This window comes from Coprinopsis cinerea, assembly GCF_000182895.1.
Source record: "Coprinopsis cinerea okayama7#130 chromosome 3 map unlocalized cont3.3, whole genome shotgun sequence".
Classification (NCBI taxonomy): Eukaryota; Fungi; Basidiomycota; class Agaricomycetes; order Agaricales; family Psathyrellaceae; genus Coprinopsis; species Coprinopsis cinerea.
In genome coordinates, this window is record NW_003307542.1 from 3006843 (window position 1) to 3020701 (window position 13859).

A 13859-nucleotide genomic window follows, 5' to 3' on the forward strand; every position below is an offset into this window, starting at 1 on the left:
CCCCTTGCGTACAGCCTCTGTCTTATATCGACAGTGTCTAATAAGCGCCCGCGGACTTCGAATACTCCCTGGCAATTAGTAGCGGCGAAGCCACTGTCACGGTGAGGCTGTGAATTTGAACATGGCGAGCTATTTTCAGGTGACCACGCGATCAGTATGCACCCCTGTGGTGTGCCAATTATGAAGGGAAATTCCGAGGGTCGTGTTACATCGAAAGCAGGAGATCCTGTGCTAGGTGATGGTGCACGGGGGTCTGCGGAGCAATGCCGAATCTCGGGACGACCATTGATGATGCCATCAAAAAGAGGGAAACATGGGCGCTTAACTGGGGGTGAGGACAGCTTGGGCTCCCAACACATGACGGTTCCGTGAGAGTAATGCAACCCTTTTTGTAGTGCCATGAAGAGTTTAGGCAACGAGTATAATACAATCTTCATTTAAAGCGGAAATTATGCACATATCAGTTATACATCGTTCGGTTCATACACAATCTTGACTGGGGACCTGTGGAAACGAATGAGTACTGAGCCTAGAGCACGCAGTACAGCGAGTACATACCGCTTCTCAATTCCCTAATAGACAAAAACTATTTGTAAGCGAACGGGGGATGAGGGAATAAAATGTGATGCACTCACATTGGCTTCTGTCCAGGCGATCTGTACGCGAAGCTCTTGCGTACCAAACGACAAGATGATGCTATAGTCCACCTTCCAATACGTCCCCGGCTGTCCGTTCTGTTTTGGAACCAAAACGCGGGGAAGGTGGGAGACGTCCACTTCGAAGGAACACAGTGTGTCGTATTTCTCTGCGATTGCAGGACGGTGTAAGTGGCGTCCACTCATTCCGAATCCCGGAGAGCAATGCAGGACTTACCTGGCTCAACGTCAGTCCACCTGGGGTTAACATCGTCTCCGGTGTAGCGCAGCAGCGTTGAGTAGATGGTTGGCCTGTCGGATTCCGCGCGGTCTGAGTCGAAGAGGTACGAGAAGTTGTCTTGTCTCAACTCTGTGTCCACATGAACACGTGTGTTCTGAGGAGCGGTGAGCAGCCTATGCCGTGAGTCTGCTAAGCATAAGTCACTCTACCCACCTTGCTCACGCAGACCGAGAACACCTTCGGGACACGCTTAACATTGGCCATAGAGATGTAGGTCGTGTGTTCCCTAGCGCGATGCTCTGGGTCTTTTGCATCGTAAAAGCCGTTGATCTCCTGGCCGTATGTGTACCTTGCAATTCGAACGTTCACCATTTGGTCGAGGTAGAACGCTACCGATCCATCGGAGACAGCCTTGTTTCTGTAGATGGCTGTCAACCCGCAGTACCAGGACTAGTGCAATTGGACCTTACACGTAGTTCTGAGGCCTGAAGACTTCGACACCCAATGGCTTCAAAGATTCGGAAACCTTCTCCCAGAGCCAGTTGCTGGCGGAGAACCCACCCACAAGAACCACATGCTGCACCAAAGCTCAGTGATACTGTCCGTTTTGAAGCGATTCGATGAGCACCCTCACCTTGACATTCTGAGCACTGCGAATCTGAGCTCTCAACGCCTCGATGATGCACTTCACCGATGGCTCAAAAAACTCTGCAACTTTCGAGCCTTCGAGCTTCAATTGTCCGAATCGAATGCTGCAAGAGTCATCGTTGTCCCGGGTGCTTCCAAACCGGATGTACTGTGGCTGCTTATCGCTGCTGAATCGAACCTTGGTTGCCTTGTCGAAGCAGCGGATGATGTGGTCTAAGTCGTCGAAGAAAGGAGACTCTGCCAGGTACTCTGAGTGCAGCAGATCCGAGTTAGTACGTGAAATTCATCGAGCACAGTGGATAAACGACCTTCTAGAAACTGTCTTGCGTAGATACTGACGAAAACGGATCCAAAGAAGTGACCTAAAGAGTCCGTCAAGTCAGCACCGCCATGGTTGTCCCTGAGATCGGGCCCCGTGAACGAGACCTACGTACACTGTGGGATGGAAGTCTCCTCGAAAGTAGCCCTTTCTTGTGGCGCAGACGTCTTATTGTAGGCGCTGATATCAACCGTTCCTCCACCTGCATCTACGATGATCACGCCTTCTCCTTTCTGGAATGCGAACGGTGAGCGTATAGCACTAGGACGGGAGACGGTCGATACATACCCCGATCGCTGAAAGGCCATTATCGATGGCGAAGTGCAAACTCGCTTCTCCTTCTGTAACAAAGGATACCCTGTCGTGACCAGCTGTCGTATCCGGAATGAATCCAGCTTGTACAGCAGCATCTCTAATCTGACTCTGTTGGTATCCTTCCCATCCATTGGGATGGGTGATAACGTAGTGAATAGTAGACTCCAAAGAGTTCCACAGATCGCGACCATTAACGTGCGTGTCCTGGATAAAGCTCTTCGCGCACTTGAACAGGTAGCGAAGGAAGTCGGAAAGAACTTGGACGACAGTCTTCCCCCTAGGCAGCGGCGGAAGCCTGTTCTTTACAGCACTTGACGTCTCGGACTTGGGACGAATGTGAAGCTTGAACCTGCCCCCACATGCCCAGATGATCAAAGGCTCTAGATGAAGCTTTCAAAGAGCAACACACCATTCGACCTTCATCCAACCTTCGTCCATTGCCGTCTCGAAGATGCCATCTTGATTGGTCTCAGCTCCAACGGCTTTGACATTGCCTCGAGAGTCGTAGTAGAGGACAGTGGGTATCTTCGATGCCTCGCTCGTCGTTTCGGAATTCTCTGCAGCGGGGAATCTGGGGCGCCACGGTCAGCCCTAGAAAGGCAAAGCACAGCGGGCACGTTGCACCTCGTTACAGCCTTGATTTCAGATACCTGTCCTGGATCCAGAATGCTATCAAGTCGAACCAGAACGTTGTTGAATATCATGGTTCCTTTGACCATCAAGCTTGCATCGCAGTGCTCACCAGTAAGAGATGCCACTGAAGGTCGTTCCAACGTCGAGGGCGACGACGAGCTTTCTGCGGGACCCTGCGTATGCTGTGCGGGCTGGCTTTGACATACTTGATGAACGTCAAAAGGTGGTGAGAGTATTCAAGGTACAATCTGCGTACAGCCTCTTTATATATACTCCGCCAAGAAAAAGATAAGCGCCCATGGCAGGCACGGACTTTCAATCGGACATGTAGTACACGGGAACTGGTGTCGAGGTTTCCATCAAGCTGGTCTTTCAGTAGACTGAACCCCGCACATGTCCAAGCCTAAGCGGTATCGATGGTTCACAAGATCAGCGATCAATGTGCAGAATAGACAAGAATAAGGATCATCAACACAAATCACTAGAGATATAGTCCGCGAATGAGACACAGGCAGAGTGCGATAGACAGTGCCAGGACGGGAACTTGAAGACGATAAAAATAAAGGTAATTGATGACAAGGAAAGTATATAACACACACAGACACACGACACAAAATGTACAGAAAATGAAGGAGAGTAGTAGTATCAGACGAGGAAAAGAAAAAGAGAGAAAAACAAGAAAATATGTGAGAGGCGGTGTAAAAAACAAACAAGCAACTAAATGACAATGTTCGTTCGGTCGGAAAAAAAAGGAAAGTGAGATATGAGGCCAGAAAGGTAATCTTACTACACAACAACCAAAACGCCCAAGCAAAAAAGTAGAAGGTAGGAATACATCTTCACTCGGCACCTATTCATGATGTTGGCGATGGGGATGAATTGGTGGGTGGTGGAGGCCTCGCTGAGTGATCTCGAGGTGGCTTGATGCGCAGCTCGCAGCCGATTGAAATGTGGCTACAAAAATTCGGTCAGTACATTGAGCATTTGAACCAAAATCGAAGCGACTCACTCGGAAGGGAAGTGCACATTCGGGAACCCAACCACCTTCTCCAAGTACCGATGATCCATCGGAGACAAAATCTGGTTCACAGCAAGGTTGCTCGCGGAGTACCAGATGTAATCAAGCTCCCCTTGGAAACTGGGAGTATAATTGGTCAGATGCTGCTCGGCGGCCAGGCTGGGCGAGGCGTAGGCGCTCCTCAAATTCAACCGATGCTTCATCCCATCCGACGTGTACCTTCCATACTTGTGCGATAAGAAGTCCGCGTGGTTCGGGGGAAGGCTACCCGTCGAAAGGAACTCGTAGACACTGGAGTCGGGCGTCGAGTTGAAATCGCCGGCGATGATGAGAGGGACCTTGGTGCCATCGGTGTAGTGAGGGGGGTTCCTCTCTGGTTTACCAGGCTCGGAATCTCCGGCCCCAGGTGTTGCCGACTTGGGTGGTCGAGGAGGGTACTTGGCTAGTTGGTTGGCACTCTTCTCGACTTCATCCACCAAAAGAGCAACCTGCACAAGCTTGACGTCACTATACGCGGGGTCCCAATGAACGTGTACGTTCGCGATCAGAATCCTTGTGCCCGTAACCTTGTCTTCCAGCAAGCAGAGAACGGCGATGTGATCCTTGCCGAGCACTCGGTTGAACATGTCATCCGTCTTCTTGAAGTCCTGGCGCTGCATCGCGAGTGCACTGAACTCGATATGCTGCTTCTCAACGAGTTGGAAGCTAGACCAGAGTGTCGATTAGTGGGGACCGGAGTGATGATAGAAATGTTCACGCACCGGGAAGACTTGTAGAAGATGGCGCAGCCGTCTACTAGCCTTCTGTCCGATTCGTTGTGTATCGTCCTCGATCGCGACTTGGGATGATACGCGCCGGCATACCCGTGCTCCTCAAGATCCCTCGAGAAGAAGTCCTCGTACTGTGCGATGTCGACTTCCTGGAGGCAAATGATATCGGTACCGTGCTCTGTAATTTCCTTCATGATCTGATGCTTGCGATATGACCACGCCAGCGCCCAAGATGGAGTGTAGCCGTACAACCGCTCTGTGGCATACTTCTCACAAAGGATGTTGTACGACAAAACAGAGACCGTCTCCACGGTGGGGTCGTTCTCGATGGCTTCCCTTTCTGGACCCGTCAGCAGATTCCGCCATACGCGAGCAGGTGGGGGAGGAGGAGCGGGGCAATTGTCTCGGAGATAGGAAATGAGGGCGGGGGTACCATCCTTCTGAACGATATTCTTGATATGGCTTTCCATAGGATTTCCTTCGATACCCAATGTCTGTAACTGGTGGAGGGTCCCCAACTGGTAAGGGATGGTGGTCAGCTGATTGTCGAAGACGTAAAGCTCCTTCAGCTGTGTCAACATGCCGAGCTCGGGTGGTAAACTGTGGAGACCGTTCCCAGACAGGTCAAGGAGTTCAAGGTGGCGAAGCTTAGAGATCTCTGGTGGTACTGATTGGAGCGAGTTGTGGTTGAGGTAGAGGTTAATCAAGAAGGTGAAGGTGAAGAGACCGGATGTGGGCGGAAGGTTCTTGATGTTGACGCCTCCCATATCCAAAGAGTTCCAGGTACTCTCTGGAGGCTTGATTGTCGTCAACCTTGGTGCTTCAGCGACAGGCGCAACGGTGGACGAAGGGTGATTGGTGGAGCTGTTATTGGAGGGGGAATTAGCGGTGTCGGATGTAGAAGATGAATCGCCATCTTTCGCTGCCCCATTTGTCTTATCGCTTGAAGGCGTGGAAGATGTGGCTTTCGCGTTGGGGTTGGTGATAGGGATTGCGGATTTGGGAACAGTACGCGCGGCCATGGCGTTGGCCCTTGCCCTGTGGTGCGGGGAGCGGGATTGTCGAACCATCTGCAGGAGTTGGTTAGTACTGTGTCCCGTGCAGTAACGAAAGCGAATAGAATAGAACAGAATAGCCTAGTTGATCCCCTCCATCAAACATGATGGCAAATCTCGAGACGAGCGATGGGACTGGTTACGAAAATCATAGAAAACAAGACGCACATCACACTTGAGCAGCTGCTGCTGCCAATGGGTGGATATAATCTGCCCCGCTGGTGAGCCCTGAGCCAGCAGATGGGACTGTTGCTGCTGCTGCTGCTGTTGTTGATGTGCATGGCCGTTCGGAGGAGATGAGAAATGAGTGAGGGAGTTCTGGTGGTGCATGGGTGCATGGGTTAGAGGGTGATGCCCTGGATGATGCTGCTGGATTGTGCCATTGTATAGAGGATATCCCGGGGACTGTAAGGGAGGAATACCAACGCCCACTGGTTGTGATCCTGGAGGAACAAGGATCGAGTGGGAAGCTGCGCGGCCCCAAGCAGACTGGTCATGGTGGGTGGGTAGTTTGTGCGTGATACCGGGGGATTGTTGTGGAAAATACATCACATTGGCTGGTCGTTGTCTTTGTCGTCGGTGAACGGGCGACTTCGCTGCTCTAGGGGAACAGAGAGCCAAGAACCAGCGTAGTCGTTATATGATCTGGCCGCCCTTGTGGTGAACGCTAGCGATTTCACTGGGATCTGGGTGGCTTGCTCGCTGTGCGTCGCGGCGAAACGGTTTGGTCGTCGTCGTCGATGGTGGTGGTCAGGAAAGTGGCTTTGTTGTTGAGCACGACGAGCACAGTCTCTGGCGTCGGAGCTGCATTCGTGCGAAGAATGCTGACTAAGCTCACTTATCACTGCACTGCCGACTCGGCTTTTCGGTGGACTGCCACCATCTCTTTTCCATTGACTCACGAGGGGCTAACAAAGTGCCAGCAAGTTCTAAAGGTTCTTTACAGGGTTCTGTCCCACATTACAAGGGCCTTCAAACTCGTGTCCAGCGCCTTCAGGGTTCCCCATCAACTGCGTCTTGTCCCATATGAACGGTGCCTTGTTCCTCACATCCGAATTTGCTTCCGGGAAACAAGACATCGTGAAACGCTTTTGTCGAGAATGTGCGACCTGCTTCCAGAAGTTTGGAGCTCCTGGCACCTGTTTTCCGACACACACTGATGGCTTCTGTCTTGACTTTTGGACTTTTGGTTTCTGTTTGCATGAATGCTCACAATGCTCTTGTCGGCCAAATACCAACCAAGCCGGCTCGAGCTAGGTCGACGCTGCGTACAACCGCCAATCATTAAAGATCCAACTTAGGGCCAATGAAAGGCCTCGTGCACTGCATCGTGTTATTCATATAGGCGACTTCTCGAGCGTCTATCTCCCCGTACCGGTCCCTTTTCCCTGATCTGCAAATGGCAGGCGGAACCATAGGGTCCATATGCATTATATCGGCGCTGCAACCTAGACTTCGTCGATCCCTTTCTCACGCGCACTTTGATTCCCTTGATTTGTATAGGCTATACCACCGTTGACATGTACCGGCGCTTAATGAATATTTTCGCCCCTGTGTCCCCTGATAAGCGCCTAGGATTGGCAAGACGTGCGCGATGTTGCCTCAAGACGCCGTTTTGACTCAACCACCAAGGTCAGGATCCTATTTCAAATGGTAATCTACAAACTTGGTGAACGTTTTCCTATTTCTATCGTTCTCCAACAATCCACCTGCGGCACTTCTCAACCTCTCCATCTCATTTTCCAAAGTCTTCGCTACATCCACGGCCTTCCTTTGCAGTGCCTCCGCCTCAGGACTGGGCTGAAAGGGAGAGGACGTGTTCATTGTGGAGTTCGCATAGACAGTGCCGTTTAGAATCTCGTCGAATGAGTTTCGGTTTCGCCGTAGAGCATCGGAAATGGACGATTGCCAACGTTTAGCACCATTCTGAAGAAGCCGTTCGCGCGCCAAGAGCGACTCGATTTCCGAGATCAAGTCGTCTGGGGTGTTTATCGACAGAGGGTCGGAATCCTCAGGACAGTGATCTACCAACGCTTAAACGAACAGTTCGCCAACGTGCAAGTCGGAAGCGTACCTTTCAACTCCTCTAACAGATTCGTCAATTGCTCTTGCAGTAGTGCATCGTCGTCTGAACCCACGGCTTCATCTTGGGTGGTGATTCTCGACTTGGCAAAAGCAAGGTCCTCCTTCAAGTCATGCAGTTCTTCGCCCAGCACCCGAATCAAAACCTCAGCTTCTCGAACGTTGTCAACATCCCCCGACAACCTGGAATGTAGATGTTCCAGAAGCTTCAAGAGCCTGACTGGTATCTCGGAAAGAAGCTGGACAGAGTGTTAGAATGGAATCAGCTCGAGTGAAACTACACACAACACACCTGGTCCAAACCCTTCCCTTTCGCCTTGATATTGGTAGCCTGATGCAAATTCCACGCCTTGGCCACTTCGTCGAGGATACCACGATCTACCAGTACGCGCCCGCCAGCTCCCCCGTCCAATTCATCCGCCGTCACCGTCAGGTCAGTGACATCCTTTCCCCCCTCGATGGCCTCACACATTCGCTCCAGCTGCGCAATGAAAGCACCCTTCTCAGCACGTTCCCAATCGATCTTGTTAATCTTTTCCTGGAGTGATTGAGCTTCTGCTTCTATCCTGCTGGGATCGAGCTCTGTCGAACCGGAAGAAGAGAGTTTCATGGACTGAAGCCGGTCGATCAAGTCGTCTCTGGTCGAGGAGAGAGCTGCGAGAGTTTGTGTGTCGTTCACCAATGGTTCTTGGACGGAAGCCTCGAGGAGAGCGGAAGCTTCAAGGCGTGTAGAGGACATGACTTTGTCAGCCTAGCATGGTTCAGCCTTGTTTGAGGATAGTGCCGTAAAAAATGAGGGACAAACCTCCGACGACAACTCGACCAACCCGTCCCGCTGCTTCGCGATTTCATTATCTAAAGCCTTGGACGTCGCTTGCAGTCTCTCTATAGACTTGCGAAGATCTGAAGAGGCCTTTCTGGTTCCGTAAGAGACCAGGAGTAACCTATAGTCGACAGTTCAACGCACTTTGTGAGGTCAAGCCGTCTTTTCAAAAATGCCAGCTCCTCGTTCCTTATACGCGTTTCAGCTTTAGCGTTCGTGATTTGTCCCCTTGAAACCTGTTAGTACAGACCAATACGGTGTCTCACGAGATATCGCACTTGTAATCAGAGGGCTTGACATAATCCTTCAATGATACTTCATCGTTGGCTTCGTCATTCAGGTTATGCCTTCCCTTCAACGCCAATTGTTCCAGGCTACGAAACCAACGTCGGGTCAACAACGCAAGAACAAAAGATTCAGACACGGGGGAACGTACATTGTAATTTCCTTAGACTCCAAAGCTATATCCGTAGCTGCAGCCTTGAGCTTCGAATCCAAAGCCCCATCTTCACCCGAAACACTTGGTCCCGTCTCGAATTGCCCAGCCAGCCATTCCAGGAGACCCTTTCCCAAAGGTGTATCGTAGATTTCTGCCAGAGATTCTTCCTTGTAAGCATCCCTTGGCAGACCAAGGTGTTCCAAAATGGCAGCCAAAGGCTGTTTCTTATCCATAAGCGAAGTGAAAGGCGAAGACGTGTAGTTGGAAAAGAGCAAGGTTGGATAGGGGCTCCTTGACCCAAACTAAGGACGTGGGCGTGGGAGTAGGTTCTGCCGACCGATTTGCCGAGATGAGGATATCCACCTTCCCCGGGCTTCGACTTCTCTGCTGAGGAACGGTGACCCTACCTGACCGTGTTAAGTGGGTCCAAAAAGGTGAAGACCTTTCAATCATATTCAACGCATTTACATACGGTACATCGAATCCAGCGGTAAGTACTCGTCGAGGCATTTAACAAATTCATGTTGGGACAAAGTTGAGATCAATACTCCTTGACACCAACGCCGGTTGAGGCAAGGGTTCCTCAGGCGTCTCAGGATCTTCGGGCTCTTCGGGAGCCTCAGGTGCCTCCGGGTCCTCAGGTTCAGGAGCTCCCGGTTCTTCGGGCTCTTCAGGTTCAGGAGTTTCCGGGTCCTCTGGGTTCTCTGGGTCCTCTGGATCTTCAGGTTCAGGTGTCTCGGGTTCCTCAGGCTCCTCCTGTTCCGTAGGATAAACACCTACGACGGGACTCAGCCAACTCTCGTAGTCCTCGTCCTTGGAGGGATCGCCCGTAACCTTAAGAGCTCGAAGGAGAAGACGGTAGTCTCCTGGAGGAACCCTCGTTCCGTTCGCGAATTTCGGCTGGACCCATGCAAGGGCGTTGTAGCCATAGTCGTATGGATTCTATAGGCGGTGAGTTAGCATTGTTGCCTCTACAGGCACTGAAGAAAAGAAAATCAAATAGATCTGTACGCACATCATTGTTGCGAGGCAAGTAATCCAGAGTGACCAAATTGCCAGTCACTTTGACTTCGGTGAAAACGTTGGATTGGTCCTCGGAAGGGAATGTGAAGATATGCGCATCGTCTGAGGAAGCCGCCTGACGTCTATTGAGAGTCGTGCGGAGGGAGATGTTGGCATCCACTACGTCGAGGAGGAAGAGTCGGGTTCCAAAGAGCTGCCTGCGATCCAGGGAAAGATTAACTTGATCAGCGGTGAACTTCAAACAATGACAAGCGGCTCACCTCCAATAAATGGTCGTGGTGTCATTGCCCACAAAAGTATAATTCGTCGGCTCGTGCTGTACCATCCCACTCGAGTTCGTCAGCATGGGCATCTTCTCGCCAAAGTAAAGCGGGGTATTATCGACCACTTGGACGTCCTTCAAAGCGACCGCTGAGCCGATATAGGAAACGTGGGTGGTTTCCTCGGTGTCATCTTCGAATTCGACGAAACCCGAGTAGATGGGGAAGCGCTTGAGGTCGAGGCCCTCGGGTTGGGTGAAGGTGAGGGTGACTTCGATGCCTTCTCCGGGAGCGAGCGTAAAGGTGCTGGGTGAGGCTTCGACAGACGCCGCTTCTGGTACTAGGGGGACAGGTCCGTTCGATTGGAATGGGACGCCCTATGGTTGAAGTTAGTGTTGGCAGCTCGGGACGGCAAAATAAATACGAAGTTCACCTGGAGAATTGTCAGAGCCGTACCAGCGGGTACGTGCTTGACAGAATATGTTCTTTCGGTGTCGCCAGTGTTATTCAGCAAAACCTTGTGACTGTAATGTGTCGCGTTGAATAAATGTCAACATCGAGTTAACCGTCGGAAACACGGACGCGCGAGACGTACACTGGTTTAAAGTTGGCTGTGTCGTTGAGTACCAGCTCGCCAGGAGAGACCAAAGTCGTCGTGTGAACCGCCTTGTGGACATTCACCAAGCCTGCACCTTGTTGGATGGCAGTTTGAAGAAGCGCGTCCTCGGCGTCGCTTGAAGGAACATATGATGCCGTCGTTTCGAGTAGGTTTCGTGTTGCTCGGCCAACTTCAGGTGTGACGCCGCGTACGGAGAGTATAAGAGCGGCGCTTCCGGCCACGAACGGAGCAGACATGGATGTTCCGGACACGACTGCAAAGGCGCTCATATTCAAGGGAACGGTGGAAAGGATGTTTCCTCCTGGTGCCGCCAAGGCGGGCTTGAAGTAGAAGTCGTTGGTTGGCCCGTAACTGTTACCGAAGCCTGTTTAATGCGCAGTCTCGGGGAAGCCGTTGCGGTCCACTCACCTGGAGAAGTTGGACATCAAACCGCCTCCAACTGCCGGGTGGTCGATCTCCCCTCCAGTTTGAGGGAAGTTTAATTTGACATCTGCTCCCGAAAGGAATTGCTCGACCAGCTTCAAACCTGGTTAATAGCTCTTCTCAACGGAACCCTATGTGACTTACCCATTCGCCATCTTCAGCTTTAATTAGTGCTCCAGTGAAGTTCCCGACCACAATACCAAGGAAATTCGATCCATTACTGCAAAGAGTCAGTGGACATTCGATATCATTACTGGACAAGGAACGTACTCGTAGAAGAGTGCTTGCGTCGCGTTCTTCTTTCGCAAGTTCTCGATCTTTTGCGTCTGCGAGAATATGGTTAGGCCAAACACCGCGTGGTCTGATCGAGGATAAACAACTCACGAATGGACATGATCCTCGTCGAACAAGGACTAGGTACTTGTCAAGCAATGGCGTGTCCTCTGGAAGCTCCTCGCAGGCATCATCCTCGACGGTGGTGTCGTTGGATGTAGCATAGAGAGGGAGGTCCTCTGTGACATTGAATGGAAGCCACGAGAAGTAGGGAATGGGGTCATGTTCTGCCCCGACCACGTTCACTGTTTGTAAAGGCAGTATGGTGCTATGGAGAAGTTCAGAAGACGTTGACGAGATAAGTGTGTCCCTCGGACGTACTTTTCTACGCTTCCAACTGAGATAACGTCGATTCCGTTTGCGGGACCAGAGGTATAAAATGCTCCGCTCATTCCCTATTATAAGTTAGCCAAGAATCATTTCGGACGGTTGATCTTGTTCTCATACCTCGTTTCCAGCCGAGATAACCACGACTTTACCGGTGGCAGCAATCCTGCTAGCGACCACGCTACCAGTGGCTCTCGTCCAGCCATCTCTTCCTCCAATGGAAATGTTGATGACATCGACACCATCCTTGACTGCCCTCAACATTGCCTGAATGATGACTGTCCCGACGGTGTGTCAAAGGTCATGAGAGGTGGGACGGAATCGGGCGCTTACGTGTGTCCGTCACGAAACCAAGGCATCCAAATACTCGATAGGCGTACAGAGTAGCATCAGGCGCTACACCGGTTACATTCCAGTTGTTCTCCCCACTCGCGGCAATGATTCCCTAGAGAGCCCGGTCAGCGTGATTGATGAAGGTGGTAATGGAGATGAACGGGACTGGGCGCTTACCGCAACGTGCGATCCATGGCCGTTACATTCGTCCATGGGGTCGTCGTCGGGCTTCATCTCGTTCGTTCCTGGTCTTGATATCAGTTCTGATCCAATGGAGAAGGAATGGCTGTGGTCATACCATTGAATTCATCTCCTACAAAGTCGTGACCACCTGCAACTTTGAAACCCTCTCCGAAACCTTCCCCAAGATTAGGATGATTGTAGTCGATACCTGGAAGATGTTGAAGTCAAAGTAATGGCCCCTTTGGATTCGAGCGACAAACCAGAGTCGATTCTGGGAGCGGACAACTGCGTCAATACTTGCGCTCCATAGGTCGATGATCGAGTGACTCACACTGCTACTTTGACACCCTTGCCAGTGATTCCTTCCCCGTGGAGCTTATCAACTCCCTAGACAATGTTTTAAGGTACATCGAGGCCTCTCGAGAAATTTCCAAAAAACCTACAGCTAGTCGGTGAGCAGCAGGCGTGCTTCCTTTCCTTGGTACTTCGCCACTCGGAACGTAGTTGAACTCAGGCCTAAAACATTGAGGAATCTCGTCAATTCCTATCCCATCCTCAGCGTAGCCGGACTAGAACGACGCACCTTGGAGGATCTATCCTCACCACTGGCCGAATTGCTTTAATTCCCGGTGTGTTGGCGAGGCTGATCGCATCCTTCGGACGAAAAGAGATTACATCACCTCGGAAAATCTATAGTAGCTAGGAATCGATACGACTTACCTCCGAGTCCTAAAGGGAGGAGAGAGGCGTCGGCTAATTGTAGCATCCTATGGATGCGATACTCACCTCAATAGTCACAGCAGCTCCAACGAAAAGGCCCGGTTCGTCAAATTCAGCGTCAACGTCGAAGATGACAGCCCGCTCTTCTAGTGTCGCATAGAGTGCATCGTGTCGCTATTGCTTCATTCAGCACCAACCCAAAAGGCCCAGGAACAACCGACAGCCACTTACGCGGACAAAGGACCGCTTCGTGCGGAAGGCAGACACATCATCAACCTCGATAATGAATTTGTTAGGAATGAACGGGAGGCGAGATTCGGAGACCGAAGGCAATGGGACAGCCGCCCATACAGAGCGAGCTGCCAATAACGAAGGCAACGCCCAACGAAGAATCGACTTCATGGGACGAGCAACAGATAACACCAAAGCTCCAAGGGATTCTTCCCCCGTTATAAGCCAAATCCCCTCAGACAAAGGTTTATCCTCTTGGCGGGGGAAAGAAGTCACTGCGATTGGCGAGCACGAACGAGAGCTGGGAGGACCTCGGAACAGTAGACGCCGAGTCTCTTGAACAACCTAGCTTCTTGCGCGTGTCGACCGGCTTCTCAGAACCATAGTGCGGAGACTTGCATAGAATTCGCATCAATTATCATTAGGGGC

At 51.4% G+C, this 13859-nt stretch overlaps 4 protein-coding genes across 4 annotated transcripts; all 4 read right to left on the reverse strand.

The window, feature by feature from the left end:
- Positions 1–464: 464 nt before the first annotated feature.
- On the reverse strand, positions 465–3005 carry CC1G_14274 (hypothetical protein; the record flags this gene model as incomplete). The annotated part of the gene is made up of 13 exons (XM_002911697.1): positions 2901–3005; positions 2783–2827; positions 2568–2729; positions 2132–2507; positions 1959–2076; positions 1833–1886; positions 1511–1773; positions 1347–1453; positions 1090–1294; positions 874–1030; positions 636–805; positions 559–572; positions 465–504 (listed from the first exon to the last, which is right to left on the reverse strand). The coding sequence occupies exons 1-13, from the start codon at positions 2993–2995 to the stop codon at positions 465–467; spliced, it is 1806 nt and encodes a 601-aa protein (XP_002911743.1). The 5' UTR covers positions 2996–3005.
- Positions 3006–3645: 640 nt separating this feature from the next.
- On the reverse strand, positions 3646–6361 carry CC1G_02282 (glucose-repressible alcohol dehydrogenase transcriptional effector; the record flags this gene model as incomplete). Its single annotated transcript, XM_002911698.1, has 4 exons — positions 5803–6361; positions 4571–5649; positions 3801–4514; positions 3646–3745 (listed from the first exon to the last, which is right to left on the reverse strand). The coding sequence occupies exons 1-4, from the start codon at positions 5962–5964 to the stop codon at positions 3646–3648; spliced, it is 2055 nt and encodes a 684-aa protein (XP_002911744.1). The 5' UTR covers positions 5965–6361.
- Positions 6362–7275: 914 nt separating this feature from the next.
- CC1G_02284 (hypothetical protein) lies at positions 7276–9211 on the reverse strand (the record flags this gene model as incomplete). The annotated part of the gene is made up of 7 exons (XM_001830781.1): positions 7276–7658; positions 7709–7955; positions 8009–8467; positions 8522–8633; positions 8684–8767; positions 8818–8913; positions 8976–9211. The coding sequence occupies 7 exons, from the start codon at positions 9209–9211 to the stop codon at positions 7276–7278; spliced, it is 1617 nt and encodes a 538-aa protein (XP_001830833.1).
- Positions 9212–9497: 286 nt separating this feature from the next.
- CC1G_02285 (peptidase) lies at positions 9498–13245 on the reverse strand (the record flags this gene model as incomplete). Its single annotated transcript, XM_001830782.2, has 17 exons — positions 9498–9920; positions 9994–10198; positions 10262–10638; positions 10695–10785; positions 10857–11231; positions 11289–11398; positions 11448–11523; positions 11574–11629; positions 11688–11904; positions 11958–12031; positions 12084–12241; positions 12297–12408; positions 12474–12582; positions 12811–12866; positions 12923–12995; positions 13063–13084; positions 13200–13245. 17 exons carry the CDS (start codon positions 13243–13245, stop codon positions 9498–9500), a joined length of 2580 nt encoding a protein of 859 aa, XP_001830834.2.
- Between the last annotated feature and the right edge of the window lie 614 nt (positions 13246–13859).